Source organism: Pholcus phalangioides, unplaced genomic scaffold (assembly GCF_987345545.1).
Source record: "Pholcus phalangioides strain wild (caught in Gottingen) unplaced genomic scaffold, Ppha-v1.0 ptg000172l_1, whole genome shotgun sequence".
Lineage (NCBI taxonomy): Eukaryota > Metazoa > Arthropoda > Arachnida > Araneae > Pholcidae > Pholcus > Pholcus phalangioides.
This window is the reverse complement of record NW_028301637.1, coordinates 8,825,562-8,845,338: the sequence shown is the minus strand read 5'-3', so window position 1 is coordinate 8,845,338 and position 19,777 is coordinate 8,825,562. Positions and strand designations below refer to the sequence as shown.

Below are 19,777 nucleotides of genomic sequence, written 5' to 3'. Positions count from 1 at the left end.
TATAACATAGTCACTTTAAACATTACATGCAATTAACGTGTGCATTTTCATTGGGAATTTTTATATCGAAAAGCAATATTTGAGGTTTTTGACAAAGGTTTTTGACGTGACAGTTTAAACTGCAGTTTAAACCATCAAAAACTGCCATGTGTCAAAAACCTGCCAACCCTGGTTTCAACCTACAGTAGTTCTGATTGTTGATACAGTTATACTTTTTATTTTTCGATTTCTTTCATCGCTTATGGTTATTTTTTGATGAATGTTCTTTACAGTTTTCCTTCACGAATACATATGTGTAATATGTAATTTTGATTGATATTTTATTAATAAGTTATTTTGATATTAAACGAAATTTCATCTTCAAGTGAATGTGTAATGGAACAACAGAGTAGCAGCAGCGAGCTTAAATTCATCATTAATGAACTTCATGCTTCTCCCGAGATTTTAACCAAATCTTGAAGGATACATAAGTCGAAGATAACTTTAGTCATCAATCAGTGGACGGCTGCAATTTCAAGCTCCAAAAATAAAAAGGAAAGAGAAAGCAGTCACGAGGTTGTTGGTGAAATATGAAATTATATTTGGTAAAGAGTTGGATGCAAAAACCTTAATGAAAAAAAGTGAACAACATGAAGACAAGGCTAAAGAAAAAAAAATAGATTCAATCTTGACAGAAAATAAAATGATAGAACTAGTCGAGTGTGAAGAACAGATGCTCAGAGCACTGGATGGAGGAACGAATCCTCCCATCACAAAAACTGAAGGTAATTTCATTTTTGTTTTATCATTTAATTCTGAGAATTACATTTAAATCTCCATATAATGAAGTCACTTTGTTCCATCAAAAACTTTGCTAGAGAAATCAGGGAAACAAATTTCTGTTAGAGTTTTTAATGCTTTACCTTAGTGATGAACAAACTGTGGCCCGCCTCAGATTTTGAAATAATAGTTATAGAAATTTTCAATTTCAGTGGTTTTTTTTGTTCAAAAAATTCCTTTGGGGGAGGGGGGTGCTCAATTTTTTTTGTATGTGCAAAATGTTGCTGTGAAAATTGGAATAGAAAATGATTTTGCATGTGCAAAAAACGGGCACAAACCTTGATAAATTTGCATAAAATTATTTTTACAGTTGTAAAAGATAAACACACATATTTGCAATCAAATTGGCAATTTTCAAACAATAAAACATACCATCACTTCACGTCTAAGCTATCAGTGTCAGAATTTGTCCGGCCCACCAAGATTTTTTCATTTTGTTTTTTGTCCCTCTCCTAAAAAAGTTTGCCAATCACTGCTTTACCTGTTTAACACACGTAAACATTTTAAGGTCTAGATGCACAATGCAGCACCTTGTTCTATCCAACTACGTTCCGACATATAGTGGTTGTCAGTTGAATTTGGTTTTCTGCAGTTCACCAACTTTGAAGTGTGAATGCAAGTCTGTCTCTCATTTGAAAAAGTCTCTCAGCAGAGAGCAGGTAGACCTACAACACAATACTGACATAACATGAAAAAAGCATTTACCATCTTTACTCTAAAATGTGGAACAGATGACATCACCAACACGAAACTAGAGCAACTCTCACAACATAAATACACATGCATAAAAGTTAAGCAATGAAATAAAAAAATGCTTATAACAGATTGAATACCAAGTGGAGATGATTTTTATGCCTCTGCTCTGTAGGCGTATGAATTTTCTTTCCGAAATTTACAAATACAATGCCAACAGGAAAAATGCCCAACGAGGTGGCTCAGAAAAAGATACCCATAACAAATATGGATGTCATATATTTCAAAAATACAGCAACCCGATTAAAAATGCAATTACAAACAATACATATACATATATGATGAAATATTATACAATGCCCATAATGAATACTTATGGCTGTCTTATTCTAAGTATGGATAGCTTCTCAATTTACTCCAACATGTTATCGTATTTCTTTCTAAACTCATCATTTGTGATAGAGTTTACTACCTCCGGGGGTATATAAGCTGTTCCATTTATTTAACAACCCTATTAGAGAAAAATTTATTTCACCATAACCTTGCATTGTCCCTTACCAATTGATACAGGTGCTTCCTTGTAAGAGCAGTCGATTGACAGTGTACTAATAATTCATAGTCTATCTTATCCATGCTGTTGAAAATTTTCAACACTTTGATCATATCTCCCCTATACCTGCATTCATCCAATGTGAACATATTCAAAAAATGAAGCTTCTCTTCATAACTCAAGCCCAGTGTGGTAATAAAGACATGCATAGCTCTTCTCTGCACCCTTTCAACAAAGTCTATGTTTCTCTGTAGGTATGGTCTCCAAAACCTTACAGCATACTCCAGTCCAGGACGAACTAAGCCTTGGAAAAGCAAAAGAATGACTTTAGGATAACGCGAAGAGATCTTTTTACAAATGAAACCGAGCATTTTATTCACTTTTGAACAGTGCTGAACAGTGTTTAGAAAACCTAAGCTGCTCCTCAATGAGAATTCCAAAATTGGTGACCCTAGTTGTATCAGGGATAGTGACACCATTCAACTCGTAAGAGAAACATGGGTTGTTTGAACCAAAATGAGTGACCATGCACTTGTCGATGCTAAATGTCATGCTCCATTCATTTGCCCATGCTGCAATCCTGTTTAAGTTGGTCTGGAGCAGTGATTCCCAATGTGGGCGTTAACGCCCCCTGGGGGGCAATGTAATGTTCAGGGGCAGTAGAAGCTACGGGTATAACATAGGATCCTATGGGTTAGATTGCGTTGGGAGAAAAAAATTTCTGAAGAAGGGGGCAATGGGACAAAAAAGGTTGGGAACCTATGGTCTGGAGCATCTCCCTATCGATTTGATTCCAGACTATCCCTATTAGCTTCACGTCATCTGCGAATTTGCTAGCAATCCCATCGATACCCTAATTGAGTTTATTGATAAGAAGTGAAAAAAGAACTGGAGAATTCCCTGTTCACCATAACTCATTGTGCCCTATCTCTTAACCACGATTGTATCCAATTCCGCAAGTTGCCCCCAATCACGTGTAAAAACGCTTCAAGAGTTTATCATGTTGGACCCAATTGAATGCGTGGAAATCAAGGTAAACTACATCTACATCTTTTTCCCTTTCCCAAGGCCTTAGTCACGTGAACATAGAAGCAAATGAGGTTAGTCACGCTTGACTTCCCCTTCCTGAATCCAATCCATGCTGATTATACGACAATACATTATTCTCATCTATCCACTTCACCAATTGTCTTTTGATAATTATTTCCAAAATTTTCGAGAGGGAGCTCGTCAAATTTACTAGACAATAATTGGACACAGCCTCTCTATTAGTTTTTTTAAATATCGGAACAACATTAGCAAGTTTCCAACTTCTTGGAATGATACTTTGAGCAACACCACTCCTGTAAATCTGTGCGACTTGCTCCAACAATTCATTAGCACATTCTCTGAGGACCCTGGGATAGATATCTCCTGGTGCTTTGCTTGCACAAAAATTTTTTAGAAGATTTAGGACCTCCACATCTTTCACTTGAATATCGTTAAGGATTTTATTACCCCTACAATGCACATCATTATCTCTATTAAAAACTGATGCAAAAATATCATTCAAAGCACATCGTCATATCATCTCTGTTTGGTATCCAGTCTTTCATACTTTGTATGGTTACATATCTTTTTAGTTTAAGATTAAGAGGTGTGTGGAAATAGGACTCATGGGTGCAACAGATAGAGGGAGCGCTTTTCGTAGTGAAATAATTTTCAATATAAATTAGTTAATGAAGTGTTTCAGTAGAAAGTTTGTTATATGGGGACCATACTAAAGCTTATATATATGATTAAAAATTACTTAATACCACAAATTTGATCTAATTTAATACCATATCATCATGTTTCAGTAATAAGCATATGCCAATGTGAGTGAATTTGCTCATTTTGCAATTGGTTTTCACAGGGGCAATGCAACTCGTAACAATGGAAAAGAAAACTGTTGATCTTGGCGCAGAAACAAGTTCATCATCAAATGGTGTTTCAGCTGGGTTAGATGTAAAGGAGGATATAAAGCCAACATGGAAAATGCCCATTGACAGTTATGAAACAGAAGAGACCAAGAATTTTATGACAAAAGAACTACAGCAGTTGGTGTTACTTCAACATCTTCATGCACCAACATTGCAACGAGAGTATTATAGACGAAAAGTCAAAATGTTAGAGTGAAAATTTTATTCCTGTTCTTTTATTATGTTCAGAACAACTTCATTTTGGGAAAATAATACTATTTCAATTTTTAATTAATCAGAATCATATTGGGTATTTTGAATCTATTCAAATAATGTTCTCATTATAAAACACATGCTCATTGTAAAATAAACTTGTACAAAGTAATTTTTTATTATTAGTCGAGCCAAGTTTTTCCTCAACACCCAATCTTGAGCATGATTTTGTCTATTTACAATAATTTATCCATGACTCGAACTTCGTGAGTAGTTTTTCATTTGATTCAAAATAGACATGGGATGAATATTCAGCTGCTATTCAGCCCTTTTGCAGAATCTTCGGTTCGGCCAAATATCTGTGTAAATTTAAGCATGACAAACTAATTTTAAAGACTATATTAGTTGGAATTTTTTGCATAAAACTTCACTGATTATATTTTATTGTGTAGTGCATACCTATCCATTTCTGTGAGGGGAGGTTATGGAAGGATGAATTTCTAAGATAAGTAACTACACTCATGTCCATAAATTAAGGATAATTCAGAATCACACGGAAATCGAAATCTAAAGTAAAAATTTCACCTGTAGAATTATCACACACATCTGCAAGAATGATATGCAAATTTCAGGAAGCCACCAGATGATGCCGATAGTACGTCACAATGACGAGAGTGTAAGAGGGGGGTATATAAGGAATGGTGGCAAAGAAGTGAAATTGTTCACAAGAGTTCTGTAAGGCACGCAGTGCCATAAGCGAATAGTTATGACACAGAGGACGCATGTGGATGATTTTTTACATGGTAGAATTATCGGCTGCCTGGAATGTGGGCGTACTCAGATGGAAGTATCCGAGGAACTTGGAATTGCCCAAAATGTCATCTCTAGGCTTTGGCAATGATTCCAAGATAACGGAAATGTCAGTAGACGTTACAGTACAGGCCGCCCCCGAGTTACAACGCCGAATGAAGACTGGTTTTTGGCAGTAACTGCCAAAAGAAGCAGACAGAGCACAGCATCCGACCTGTCTCGTCAGCTATCTGCAACCACGGGTACCACGTTTCGCAAACCGTGTACAGACGTTTCGGAGATATTTGTCTATATGCTCGCAGGCCTGTCAGTTGTGTTCCACTCACTGCAACTCACTGTCGGCAGCGATTAGCCTGGAGTAGAGAACATGCAATGTGGACATCGTCACAGTGGGCTTGTGTGATGTTTTCCGACGAGTCCAGGTTTAGCTTGCAGTCTGATTCACGTCAGACTTTCATATGGAGAACGCCAGGTACCCGTTACCATCAAGACAACATCACTGAACGACACCGTTACGGTGGTGCAGCATTGCTCGTTTGGGGTGGAATTATGCTGGGTTCCAGAACAGATCTGCATGTTCAAACCGGAACCATGAAAGCCCAAATTTATCGGGACATCATTCTGGAACAACATGTACATTTGTTTAGGGGTGCCATGGGCGCAGAATTTGTGTTTATGGATGACAACGCCTGTCCTCACCGAGCAAACATCGTAAATGAATGCCTTGAATCTGAGGATATAACCCGTATGGAATGGCCAGCATTCTCACCTGACTTGAATCCGATAGAGCGTGTGTGGGACATGCTTGGCCAACGAGTTGCAGCCCGTCAACCACCTCCTACATGTGTACCGGAACTTCGGAGAGCATTGCTTGCTGAGTGGAGTGATCTTCCCCAAGATCAGATCGATAATTTGATACTCAGTATGCCTAGGCGTTGTACGGACTGTATTTCATCGCATGGGAGACATACAATGTATTAACCATCATATTAACAATGTAATTGTAAGTTTTTGTAAAGGAGATATTTTTTACAATTGCTCCAGGGAGCAAAAATCGTAGTTTTTATGAATGGTATCATACATACACCATCGTTTTTGTTCTTTATCTTTTGTTTAATAAATGGGCTTTATGAATAAGTAACGTTTGTTTTGTTTCTGAACCTTTGTTTGCCGGAGCTGGCATTATCCTTAATTTATGGATATGAGTGTAGAAAACAGAATCCTACTGCAACAAGGTAGAAGTGAGCATGAATTATGCAAGTTCACTAACTGAAGGATGTACCTAGACAAGATACGAATTGATTCAGCTATTGAAAGGGGCAAAGAACACCTAGAATAGAAAATAAGTCGTAAATTTTATGATGTATTAATAATTGAGAGTAAATGATGGTTTGAGAGTTTCTTAATTAGATATAAAATTGTAACAAGAGTGTTAAAAGAAAAAGATTGATTCTGTAAGTAGTGATACTTTGGCTAAAAAATGCCTCAGCTAACAAAGATTTTTTCACGATTTTTCTGCCTTGGCTATTAAATATGGATTCAGCTAAGGAAAATTTTTGATGACATGAATGCCCACACTGACATAAAATAGCTGCATTGTGAGCTGAATTTTCGCACCGATCATCATCAGAATTACTGTCACTAGAGCCAGATTCTCTCATGCCCACCTCAAAATTTTTTTCAGATGTACCTACACTTCTTTTTCTGAAATTCTTTGAACCATTTCATATAAAATAAAAGAATGCCCTAATGGAAAACGCATTTAAGAAAAAGGAACCTATTTGTACAGAGTACGCTTTCTTTCAGTGTAAAACTCTGAGCATCAAGCTGAACAGTCTGAACATTATTTTTCCCATCTGCATACATCAGACACAGAAATGAGCTGACCAAATCACAAATAGATGGGGACAGCCATACAAACCCGACTGAGTTGTGTCAAAACTGACTTTAGTAGATTAAAGCTGGTGTTGGTTGTGTGCACGCGTACATTTAGTGTAAAATAAGATCTTCACCTTCACCTTCTTGTAAATTCTCATTTATTCAATTTTGAAGCTGTTCATTTTAACTTTAGGTCAGTTTTTGTCTTTTTTTTTTATATCGCTAATTCATGTTTTAAATTTTGGGCAGAAGTTTGAACGAATCAAATGGTTTTCTATAGAAACCTAATGGAAATCACGTTTCAGCTACTGAACATGATTCCGAAACAAGTAATTTTTATTAGCAGAGTATTTAATGTAATATTAAAATACATCACCACTAAATCTGATTGTCAGTATCATGGCAATAAAAATCTTTCTGTAACTAGTTCTTTAATATTTATTTAGACAATAAATTGCATTATTAAAATTCAAGAACTAATCAACAGCAATGAAAAGGAAACTGTACATCCTTTCTCGTTTTCTCTGTTTTTCCATGTTAGTGATATGCAAATCATTTTTCTTAAGTGAAACTTTTTATCATCGAATGAGATATAAATGGCTATAATGGTTGGGATATGTTTTATTATATATATAAATATACAGAAATTTTATCTAAAAGAACAAGTGAGCAGCACTTTTGCCATTCATAAAGCTTTTTTTTTATTTTTCTATACGTCTGGGTTTAGTAATTCTCCCCCTGCACAGAAAGGCATATATAATGTGTCTTTCTCAGAAATAATCCTAATATATATTGTACATGAAAGTAAGAAAAAGAACAGGCAAAAATCTGCAAAAGTTCGTAGGTGAGGGCAAAAAAGCAAGAGGCACTGTACTAATACTTCCTTATCTAACATCTACTCTTTGTGCTGTTTCCCCTCACCCTTGTTTTTTTTAAATTTCTTTTGCTTTCTTCCTTTTTTTAACATGCGAACCAGGCCATAATATTTATCGCCCATACATCTAATATAGATCATTCAAATTTATCACTAGCTTCTTGAAAGTGGTTAAAACAGCATGTATTCAGCCTCATTAGACTTATCTTTGGAATGAACCATATACCAATTTTTTTGGATGTTATGTTACTTTAAAAAGAGGTTTGATTATAATTTTTTGAGCTCTTGCAATTTCTAGCTTCATTTTCACTTGGCAGTCCATTGACAAGTTTTGAGTATAATATGCTTGAGAAATTTGCGAAGAGACTGCATGTGTGGAATGAAAAAATACTGACTAGAGCTGTTGAATCCCGAGTAATGTAAAATGCATACATATGAAACTTTTTGATGCTGATCCAATTGTGCAATAAATGAAATCATTTTGTTGGAAACATCAATGACACTCATTAGCTCAGTGATGAAATTTAATAATTTCTGGCAGAAATTTCCTTTGAGAAAGGTCATACCAACAAAGAACACAAAATATACTTTTCCCTTAATGCTCGGAGTCGATTCTGTTTTATGTTTTAATTATTTATTAAAACATTTTACCTTTGAATGCTGTTCAATAATGTTCATAGTTAATTATTTCAAGGTGGTTGTTTCGAAACATAAATTAACATCGGGCTCATTGAAGACCAAAACCAACCTCTTAAAATGATATTTTTAGAAATGTAAGCTAAAGCATTGCAGCGAATAAGGCCAAGGAATTTCATCAAACTATCAACCTGAAGCGACAAGACAATTATGTCAATTATTTATTGCAGTGGTATGATGCTCATCTCTTCCACTATGAAGGTTACTGTGAAGGTCCACAGATTCGAATCCGACCTAAGAACATCAGAAATAAGTCCTTTACCTACTGAAACTAGGGCGACCACCGATGGGTCATGCCCTCATTCTCCACTAGTTGGAAATTGCAGTCTGGCGATATATGACTGGAGTTGGTGTGCAGTAAAGCTTTTGTATTTGTATTTAATACATTTTGCAAACAGTTACATACAGTTTCCATCTTGTATTTCATCTTGATAACCAGGATTGGCACGGTATTGCTGATATATTTTAGCGATGAAAAAAGTGTTATCTCAGGATTTTGCTGTTTCATGCAAGAGTTGGAGTAAGAGAGTTTACATAAGAAAGAAAAACGTCAGCTGTTTCATCGACTACTGGTAGTCATATAGATGACGAAGATTAGATTATTCCAGTATGATTACTTTTATTGAAAATCAATGAGATTAGTACATTCTAGATAATTTCAGTTTCAGGTCCTATCATATACAAGAGAAGATTATTGTGTGATTATCTATGCAAGGACAATGATACAATTACGGAATGATTAACTGTAGACGATGTGTATAATTACAATTTTCATTCCAGATTTCTTATTGTATATATATGAAACAACGTTTGTTATTTTCACATAAATTAATAAATTTCTAGATACACCCATCTTCTGGGAATGCTTTCGATATCTCTATGAGATGTAAAGTTGGGTGTGTCTAGTCCTTCAATGTTCCACATAAAAAATACCCCTGTTTACTCAAATCTAACATGTACTCCCCCACCCCACCTATATAATTGAACTTGTTGATATGGGTAAGTGTTAGAATCTGGGGCAATATTAAGACACTGGAGATGCTGATACAGGGGTGTGCCACAGGTACATTACTACTACTCAACTGTACATGCCATCTCATGAACATCTCTCTGGGGAATTTCTAACGAATTAGTACATGACCGAACATGTTTTGAGTGTAAGCTATGCGAGGCCCTCTAATGTATTTATGTCATCAGAGTTGTGTGTTTTTGTTATACTGGTGATGCCATCTGGTTTTCATATTTTCAAGTATTACAGTTTCCACGTTTCACTTGCTCTGCTATTGAGCATCTTCAGGAGTGATGCAAGCTCTAGGATAGAGTTCATAATCAAGAATAGGCTCTTTCATGATTGGGCAATTTCGTCAGTGTCATTTGATTGGTTTTTAGTTGTAAAATTAGTGTCTCTGTTTATGTCATTTAATTAAAAATATTGGGTCCAAGCATTGAAGTCAGCATCATACCTCCCTCTGTTGACTGAAGAAACCAATAACACAGCTCTGATCTGATAATACCAACAAAATCGTCTAATCACAGAGGCAGTAAGAGCCGGAGCTGGATAAAAAATTCCTTTAGCAAAAAAAGCGAAAATGGAGAGAAAAGCTTTAAGAAAATGCTACAATGATTGATGGTTGGATGTCTACTAGTTTCGCACCTGCTGCACGCAGTTTTGCAAAAGTGGCTACTACTACTTTCGCATCCTAAGATTTCCTTTTGCAAAAAATGCGACCGTAGCTTAAACCCTGGGCAAGAGATCAGCTGGATGACAGCCAACCAAATGGTGCTGACAAAATTGTCCAATCACAAAAGAGCATTGTAATGAAATCTGCATTACATATGAATATGAGTTCCGACCTTGATTTTAAAGAAGTGTATATAAAATTGTATACAGGGTGAACCTAACCTAATATGCCAAACAAAAATGGGTGATAGACAAATCCAAGTAAAACATAAAACATCCTACTACCAACTCTTATCTTGAACCGTTTTCGAGTTACGATTGATTATGAAAAACTTGAATTTGTGAAGTTCCTGAAAGACCTGCTACACGTTAAAACTAAGTACATATTTGGAAAAAAGAAAAAATCCGGTAAGGTTACACTATTTTCATCAAAATATCTGAATTTATTGGCAAGCTACAAGCACTGAAAAATTGGCAAAGTTCAAAATCAAATTGAAGCCAAATTCTGTAACTGTTGATTCTGCAAACACCCTTCTAGCTATAATCAAATTTACAAAAAAACTTGCCCATTGCACCAACTGTTCAGAGCTTACAATAAACCATACCAGTCTTCTTGTTCAGAAGAAATTTAGCTTTCTGTTCGCAATACATCACTGAAATCTGCATTCGTCAAAGTAGATATTCAAAGAAAATTTGGAATTGGCAGTAACAGATTTCGGTGGCAATATGATTTTTCAGATAAGGTTTATCAGGATATCTGGATTTAATGGCCGGCTACTGGTGCTGAGAGCCCTAAAGCAGAATATGCCAAAATCTGCAACATACATCGCAGAACAATCAGTGTTACTGCAGAACAATCTCAAGAAAAGAGATTTTTGTATACATGGAAAACACTATAAATAAATTTTTATTGCAGAACAGTGCAAAACGTTCTGTTTTGGGGGCTGAGATTGGCGAAGTGCAAAATGGAATTGTCGCCAAAATCGGCTAACTTGTTTACTTCGAAAAATGCAGATTTCAGCGATGCATTGCAAACAAACGGCTAAATTTCTTCTGAACTAGAACACTGATGTGGTTTGTTGTGTGCTCTTTCAAAAGCTGGTGCAATAAACAAGTTTTTTGGTAAATATGCCTGATTGTAAATAGAATGTTGTTTGCAGAATTGGCAGTTACAGAATTTGGCTTCAATTTGATTTTGAACTTTGCCAATCTTTCAGCGCTTGTAGCTTGCCAGTAAATTCAGATATTTTAATAAAAATAGTGACACTTTATAGAATTTATTTTGCTCTTTTCAAATATGTGCTTAGTTCACATATAAGTCTTGTAGAAAGTTCACAAATTAGTATTTCTTCAGACTCGACACATTTTTCTTCCATAATCGATTATCCACCATAACTTGAAAATGATTTGAGATAGGACAGGGTTGGTAGGGTGTTTTATGTTTCACTTGAACTCATCTATCCCCTCTTCCATTTGGCAGATTAGGCCAGGTTCACCCTGCATACGTGTTTTCTGATTTGTCATGATTTTTCTATGTTTAAAGTTTTGCTAATAGCATATGCACTGAATTTTTATTTTTTTTAAACCAGAGATGCTGATTTCCCCCCTGCAAGAGTTATCAAAAGCAGGCGGAGAAACATCCACGACAGATTAGGTGACTATGATGTAAGAGAGGAAGAGCCACCAGAACGCAGGTTTCTCGTCGAATCATCCCCAGAAGAAGACGATGACGATAGAGAGGTGTACTCCAGAAACAACTTGAAATCTGCTGTTTCAAGACTGGGACCGAAGACCACAGATAGCGACAAGTTTTCAAAGTTCAATGTCTGGACCACGCTTGCCAAATCAATGGCGAAGGAGGACTCTAAGGACCTAGAGACTGGTTACAGACAAAGTTCCAGGAGAAATAGAAATGACCTGAGAGGGAGAATCTCTCACAAAAGTACGAATGAAGAAAGCGGGAATCATGATCTCCGTCAGAAGCTGGAGAGGCTAAGGCACTCAGACAACACAGACAGTAAGCATAGATCCCCTCTTCTTAGAGGGGACATAACTTGAGAGAATCTTCCAAGTTTTGAGAGAAGTCTTTGTTGTTCCGCATCAAGATGCGATCGTTACAAATAATGAACTGAATTGCATTTATAGTAAGCAGAATCAATGTTCATTTAGAATCATTCAGTCTTCAAGAAAAAAGCCACCAATCCTAGATAAAATAAAAAAAAACAAATGTGTCCAATGTAACTATTTCTTGAACATTTTACTTTCGCTTTTTTTTTATCACTTTCAAACAGGTTTTGGTATATATCAAATTTGTCCTAAATGATAGCAGCTGTATAGTAAGTCACCAAGCTCTGGTCCAGTGAGTTCGTGTTCAGATAATGAAACTGGCATGGAAGCACAATTTCGCAGAATACAAAGTATCTATTTTTCATGCATAATGAAAATAACCGTGGTGCCACAGCAGCGATTAATTATTCTCCAAAATCATATCAGCGTCAGATCGTATTATCACGAATGCCCCTTATGTGCCTGAGACTCCATGCCCATGCATTAATATGCGTGTGGAAAATTCATCACTAACAGTTCACCTCTGAAAAATTCATTCACAGAAACAAATTCACTGACAAAGTAACATATGACCGTATTTACAGACAGAGTTTCACTGAAATCGTAGGTTAAAGGATTAGAGATAGACACGGATTGGTTAAAATCCCAAATTTAACCAATCCATATTGGTCTCTAATCCTTTAACCTGTGATTGTAGTTAAACTCTGTCTGTGAATACGACCGATAGTGAGTGGATGAGCCAGTGAGTGATTGGTAGAGTGAGTGAAGGAGGAAGTTGGTGAATGAGCAACTGAGTGATTGAGTTAACGATAGAGGGAGACATCGAGTGAATAAGGGAAGGAGTTAGTGATTGAAGAAGGGAGTAAATGAATAAGGAAGCAGGTGGGAAGGAGTTAGTGATTGTGTGTGTGTGTGAGTCATAGGTGGAGATAGACTTGGAAGTCTGGGGGCATGATGATCATGTCAATTCATATATACATTAGATCAGTGAACTTCACCTTTGACGCTGGGGGAGGGGGGCACCCATGGAGTGAATGAGAAAGTGTCATGCACACATACGGTCACTTATTCATTAGCTTATACACAAACTCATTTACACGATCACTTTGTCACTGTAGACGAACTTTTGCCTGTGAATTTTCTCAGCGATGATTTTCCTGTTGGTGAATTGAGGCCTGTGAATTGTTAAGACTGCCCTATATGGCAACTGACATTATTTTGAATAATGAATAACATATTCAAGCTTAAGGCATTATGGTAGTTTGATATATTTTTTTATTTATGTCGCACACAAAAACTGGAAATAAATTTCCTATCAAATGTCTTTATTTTGGAAATTCTATGGGGACCTTGCGGGGGGGGGGGGGGGGGGGGGAGATTGCCATCCACAATCTGGGAACCATTGCTTTAGGTAACATGGAATAGACAGCAAATCATGATAGACAGTGTCGTTGATTGAACTGTATGAATTTTTCTAGGGTTGCATTTGTTGTGTCTCCTGTGGGTGCCATTTATTATTCAAGTTGGTAGAGAGAATCAACAATATAAATGTAATTTTTACGTGTATGCTTTGAGTTGCGGGTCTGGGCATACCCAGCATCAGAGGACAATACAGTGACATGCACAAACGACATTTTTATCCAGTGTGAGCAAAAACTCCATGACACATGTTTAAAATTGATAAAAAAAAACAACCAATTGACATAAAAGAGTGCAGTTTATACTGAATATGGATCATGGCGCAGATTTTGATAAATGAAAAAAAGTCCAAAATTCTACTTAGAGATGGCACTGTAGCATAGAAACTTCACATTATGCACTAAAAGTGACTTATGTAATGTTGGGATTTTCCTAGCCCATATATTAGACAAAAGGGATCCCTGATACGGCCACCTCGGCCTCCAGATTTAAGCTCCCATTGGTGTCCTTGTGGGGATATGTCTATGAAAACTTGGACACTTCATATGTAATCAACATTGAGGAAATGAAGACAGGAATCGTGGAAATGACAGACTCTTCTGCAATCGATATATACCGTGTTGAAATTAAATATTGCTTGGATGTGGCCTGAGCTACAAAGAATGCTTGTATTGAAGTTTGGTAGTTCATGTCACACACACAAATCGAATAAATGTGTTAAATTTCATACATTATGTAGAATTTTTTATGAAACAGCGCCCCCAAAGCCGAATGTTTATCACTGTTCTGCGACGAGCCCTCAGCTGACTAGAAATTTACTGTGGTAAAAATCCCCACACATGTAATAGTTTTTTTTTTTTTGCACTTTTTCTTAAAATTCTTCCAAATTGTTCTGCAGTAGCGCTAATTGTTCTATGATGTACGTCGCAGATTTTGGCACATTCTGCTTTGGGGAACAGCGCTATCTATGAGAAATATTTAAAATTTATCAAAAAAGTTGCATTATGGTAAGCACCATAAAACCTCCTCCTAACGGCCACCTCTAAATGGTAATCTCCCAACCACAGCCACACATTTTGTTGGAACTGAACACATCCTATAGACTTACAGGTAAACTGTGAACAATGACAAGTATGAATGTCATATATACATATTGCTATGGGAAATAATTTTCAAGGGAGTGTTTCCCCCCCCCCCCTGCGAACACAATGGAGGGGGGGGGGAAGGGGGAATTATGCATGTTTTATTTTCCTGGGTACAAATGCTAATGGGTATATTGAAAGCAGTGAGAGGAAAAAAGGATTACTTAGCCCTTTCTGGCGCGATAGCTTTTAAAGTTGGAATTCCAAAAAAAAAAAAACTGTAGGCAGTCTCTGCAGGCCTAGAGGAGTATGCAGGTATAATTTTGTGGGTAAGCCCAACCTTGAATTTGGGACTCTATTTTAGTCAAGCTTTCAATGTAAAAAGTCAAAACTTATACAGAATAAAGAGATTTTTGTACAGGATTTCAATAACATTGAAATCCTTTTTATATAAAAAAAAAACCTTCAAAATTTGAATCAATTTCTTTGAAAAACAAGGGTTTTCAAAAAATGAACACACTTGCCAAAAATATAGATCGGCTTGTGTGGTGCTGTTATCTAGTGTTAATAAAGGTTCAAAAGTAATCCCTAAACTAATTTTAATTCTATTTATTGCTTATTTTCTGTGTTTGAAGAGGGAATTTTTAGGTGTGTCCAGACTGGGCACACTGAGTTGGAAAGGGTTAAGTGGTCTTCAAATGATCACTTGAGTGATTTGTATAAATGTACCACAGACCACGTAAGTGATCTGAAAATGTGCTGCAGGCCACTTAATTGAAATGGGAATGTGATGCAGGTCACTGAAATGATTTGTGAAAATGGCAATGTGCCACTTAGTTCATTCTTACAAAATTAGATTTGAGATTGCGGGCCGCATCAGATGACTCGGAGGGACACATTTGGCCCACGCATCTTGCGTTGAGTTTGTATGGTCTAGTTCAGGGGTGGCCAACCTTTTTCCTAGCCGTGCCACACAATCAAGATTATTTTAAATGCTAGTGCCACTCTATGAATTTTAACACAGACATACACGCCATGCTTGGAACCAAGCCTTTCCATAGTAAAAATGTTCATTGCTTTAGGAGGGGTCCCTCCCCCTAAAAAAAAATTTCGGTGGGGGGGGGGGGAAAGTGTCAGTTGCCCCCATTAAAAACGTTCGAATAATTTTAATGAATTTTCTTCAACTTTATAAAAAAAAAATTATGAGCTGACATTTTATATCAAACTGGCAGTAACATCTGGCACTGCTCAGGTTTTCTTCATGTACTGAAGACGTTAAAAAAGTGACGAACCATTCCTTGGGAACCAAAGTTTAGACACTCCAAAAGTCATTGTTGCTGGATGGTTTTTTTGACCCTATTGGGTATTTGCCTATCTCTGATGAACTTTTAAAGTAGCTTATCATTTAGGTTGGGTCCTGTTTGGTAGACATACAAAATTTGGCAGATTGGTATGAAATTGTAGATTTGTATAGAGAATATATATGGAATTTATTTTCTGCGTGTATAAAGATGTCAAGTTTTTCATTTTACAGTGAAAGCTGTGAGAGAAATTTGAATTTTTTCTATTTATCAAAAAGAATGCTAGGCCATGTTAAGTTATCTTAGTGCAGAGCCGTCTTCAGAGGATTGTGAGCCTGCGGTGCCAAGTGATTTTTTCTGAGGCTCTACCCGGCAAATTTCAACCAAATCTAATTTTTATGAAGCCCCCCCCCCTTTCTCTCAAGGTGCCTGGTGCGTCAAGTTGGCTCTGTCAGTGTAAACCGTAACTTTTTATGTCAATTGGTTGATTAGCTATTACTTTAATTTGATATTTATTCTTAGGAAATATAGTCTTCGTGTGACGTCCTTTAGTACTCAATAGGATAATGGAATTCAAAGAAATCCTTCCACAAAAGTTTATTTAAAAAGAAAAGAATTCTGTAGTTTCTCACAATTCTCTATAGTTCCGTACTTTATGGCAGAAATCCGTAGAAGCTACTAAAATTCTGGAGTAGTTGGCAAGTATGTGCAGACCAAATATGTCCTGTTTTACAGGACTCTCTTCGTTTCTGCGAAATATTGTCCAGCTGTCCTCTTATTTTTGCAAAAATGTCCAGCTTGTTACTCTTTTGAGTTCTAAGTTTTTACTTTAGAGTAATAAATTTAAACTATTATCACAATGCAAATTGTGTGTGTACGTATATCAGTAAAAGGTCATCATCTTGCCTAACCAAGTTTGGCATAGACACCAGAACCTGAGGACTCCAGCTGCTTGGAACCCCCCTTTCCAGTAAGTTTTGTAAAAGTACCCCCCCCCCCCAAAAAAAAAAGTTCATAAATACATAATGTAATTGTATTATACGATGTGTGCCCTTCCCCATGTGGACGATCTTGAATCTCGTATACATAGGACGGCCAACAACTATGCCCGAAGGCGTAAAATTGAACAGAAACTTATTGAATATACATTCATTCATTGCATGCATGCATTTCACACATTACATAATTATTATTTTAAGAGGTCCTACCACACTAAATATAGGTTTGGCAACCTACAAGATCATCATTCATAAGAAAAGGATTATTGAAAAGCTGGAGAGAATTTCTGTAATTTGTGAGAAGCATTCCTCTACCGATACTATGGCATGGCACGTGTGCCATTTGTTGGCCACCTCAGTCTAGTTGATCATGGGTGGGAACAAAGAGCCATTTGGAGTTTCCATTACATCATCTTAGTCCATATCAGTTTTTCTCGCCAAGTCGTTTCTTTTGTGTTCTACTTCAACACTGCAAACCTAAATTTTAGGATGCCAAAATAATGCTGTAGATAGATTAACTGGGCTGCAACTAGATACTTGATCAGCCAGGAAAAGCACACATTTTGGCGCCTCCTTGTAAAGTTGAAGGAGAGTTTAAAGGATGAAATTAGCATCCTCCCTCTGGTCTGGGGCACCAGACCCACTTAATTCCCTCTAGTAGCGACATGTTCAATTAATCTACTATTATAGCATTACAGTATCAATATGATCATATATTCTAATACACTCAATAAGATAATTATCGCAATGAATTATCATTTTACATGTTATATAGATCACATTGTATTTGTTTTTTCCCCAAAAATAAAACAGCCATTCCCAATAGTGGCCACATTTTCACAGTCCCGTGGGGGCATTGTTAGGAGGCTTTACTGTATTTCAGTGTGAACCGCATACACTTTCTGTCAATGTTAATTTTTTTATTAATTCTTAAAAAATATGGATTTAAAAAATCATGGAATTTTCACCTATCCTGCATTTTTAAATGGAAAGCCCGTTCACATTTGTGCCTTCAAGTTGAAAAGATATTGAAGGATTCGACGCACCCCCGCTGACAACAAAACTAAATGTTCTGTTGAGGAAAGCAACTGAAACAAGCTCTTGCATTTACGGACATAGAAAACACACAAGAATCAGCATACGCAAAATAAAGTACAAGGTAACTTGTAAGAAATAATCATGTATTAGTTTCTCGAGCGACTAGCAAATGTTAAAAAAAAAGCATTAAACACTAAAAAGTAATATACAAACATGTATACATATAAGTAAAACTATGAAAATACAAAACATCAATGGCACTTTTCATGTCAATAAATGTTAAAAAAAACAATGTCTAACAATAAATTTTTTTTAGCACCGAGTTAGAAAATAACAATAAAACAATTTAAAAACATTACAATCATATTTCATAAGAATGATTAGTTTGGAATACCAACAGCCAAATGGTCATCAGTTTGGTCATCACTATTAAAGATTTCGACAGACTTCATCGTATATAACAAAAACAGGAATTTCTACATTTTTGGAAACAATAGTACAGTAGAACCTCGATTAACGGGGAAAAGAGAATCTGAAGCATGAAAATATAGTTTCTGTGTCTAGTTACTCTTTGAATGTTGTTTCTACAATGTTAATCAGGAACATGGAAAAATATGCAAATACCTTGTGAATGCATGGCAGAATTTTTATTTTCATTATAGTGATAGTGTAGGTAAGGTTATGTTGCTCAGTGCAACAACTTTGACTACTGGTAAATTAACTTTTTGTTGAGACAGCATCATTTGATAGTTAACAGAATTTAAACATGAGCAAATTGTTGGGACTCAGGTGTGTGAGTGCTGCCATAATCAAATTAGCAGAAGTTTTCACTGTTTCGCAAGGCACAATATTTAAGACTGAAACTGAATACTTAAGACTTGAAAAACGAACACCTAAGAAACACTAGAGATTGCGAAATCACTGTTGAATGAAAGAGACAGATCAGGTTGCCTATGATGGAAAAGTCATGAAATGAGAAAAAAGGTTGCAGAAGTCAGGAAAAAGTCACTGAATGAGAAAAAGATCACGGAAAAAGAGGAAACGAAGAACAAAGATTATTTTTTTAGTGAATCAATTTTGATTTTTCCAGCGCTCTATTTTATTCCGGAAAATGAGATGAATAATAATTGGGAAGCCCGATACATACCCGTAAACGCGTAGTGTTGAAGATGATTTTCTGTGGTTTTTCCAACTTTTAATCACCAACACAAGTTAGTTTCAGTTAAAAAAAACAGCACAGTGGGCTTCAGAAACCAGGATTTCTATTGTCGATCATCTCTCATTTTGCAAGCAAAAGAGCTATTTCACCAAATAATGAGAGTTTGACAGTGCTGCTAAACATCAAGTGTTAAATAGCCAATTAATGAGTGTTAAATTGCTAATGTCACCAGTCAAGGAAAAGTCACCAAATTTTCCTTTCAGCATGTGGTAAACCAGCACCTGCTAGAAATAGAAGGCCTCTGCACTGTTTGCCATAAACGTCATTCAGACTACCTAGCAAGTTTGTCACATTTTGAAACACAGCATCCTATTTCGTTTCTTCATATTTTGGCGTGTAATCTTCCTGATTGGCTCACAAATACTGCAAAGTCATTGAATGTGGGGCATAGAAATCAGCAATTCTGAGCCAGAACATTTCTTTTCCTCACAACGATGATACTGGCATGAGCAGGGAATTTTTTTCCCTGAATGTTCTATGGGAAAATGGACTACTTACT

General features: G+C 36.3%; 2 protein-coding genes across 3 annotated transcripts in view; both read left to right on the top strand.

Moving 5' to 3' along the window:
• Positions 1–12,395, top strand: part of LOC149063725 (uncharacterized) — a 51,642-nt gene extending 39,247 nt beyond the window's left edge. For both annotated transcript variants that reach the window (XM_089255787.1, XM_089255786.1), the window contains exon 12: positions 11,744–12,395. In XM_089255787.1, coding sequence (XP_089111913.1) covers positions 11,744–12,212 — 469 coding nt within the window. In that variant the 3' untranslated portion in view covers positions 12,213–12,395. The remainder of the gene's footprint in view (positions 1–11,743) is intronic.
• On the top strand, positions 35–7,591 carry LOC149063726 (uncharacterized). The gene is made up of 2 exons (XM_089255874.1): positions 35–764; positions 3,957–7,591. The coding sequence occupies exons 1-2, from the start codon at positions 611–613 to the stop codon at positions 4,217–4,219; spliced, it is 417 nt and encodes a 138-aa protein (XP_089112000.1). The 5' UTR covers positions 35–610; the 3' UTR covers positions 4,220–7,591.
• Positions 12,396–19,777: the final 7,382 nt, after the last annotated feature.

What these genes read in the sequence shown, in the direction of transcription:
- LOC149063726 (XM_089255874.1), top strand. Translation starts at nt 611, where the DNA reads ATGAAAAAAAGTGAACAACATGAAGACAAGGCTAAAGAAAAAAAAATA. An exon ending in TCCCATCACAAAAACTGAAG is followed by an intron (nt 765 to 3,956) that starts GTAATTTCATTT and finishes TGGTTTTCACAG; the next exon opens with GGGCAATGCAACTCGTAACA.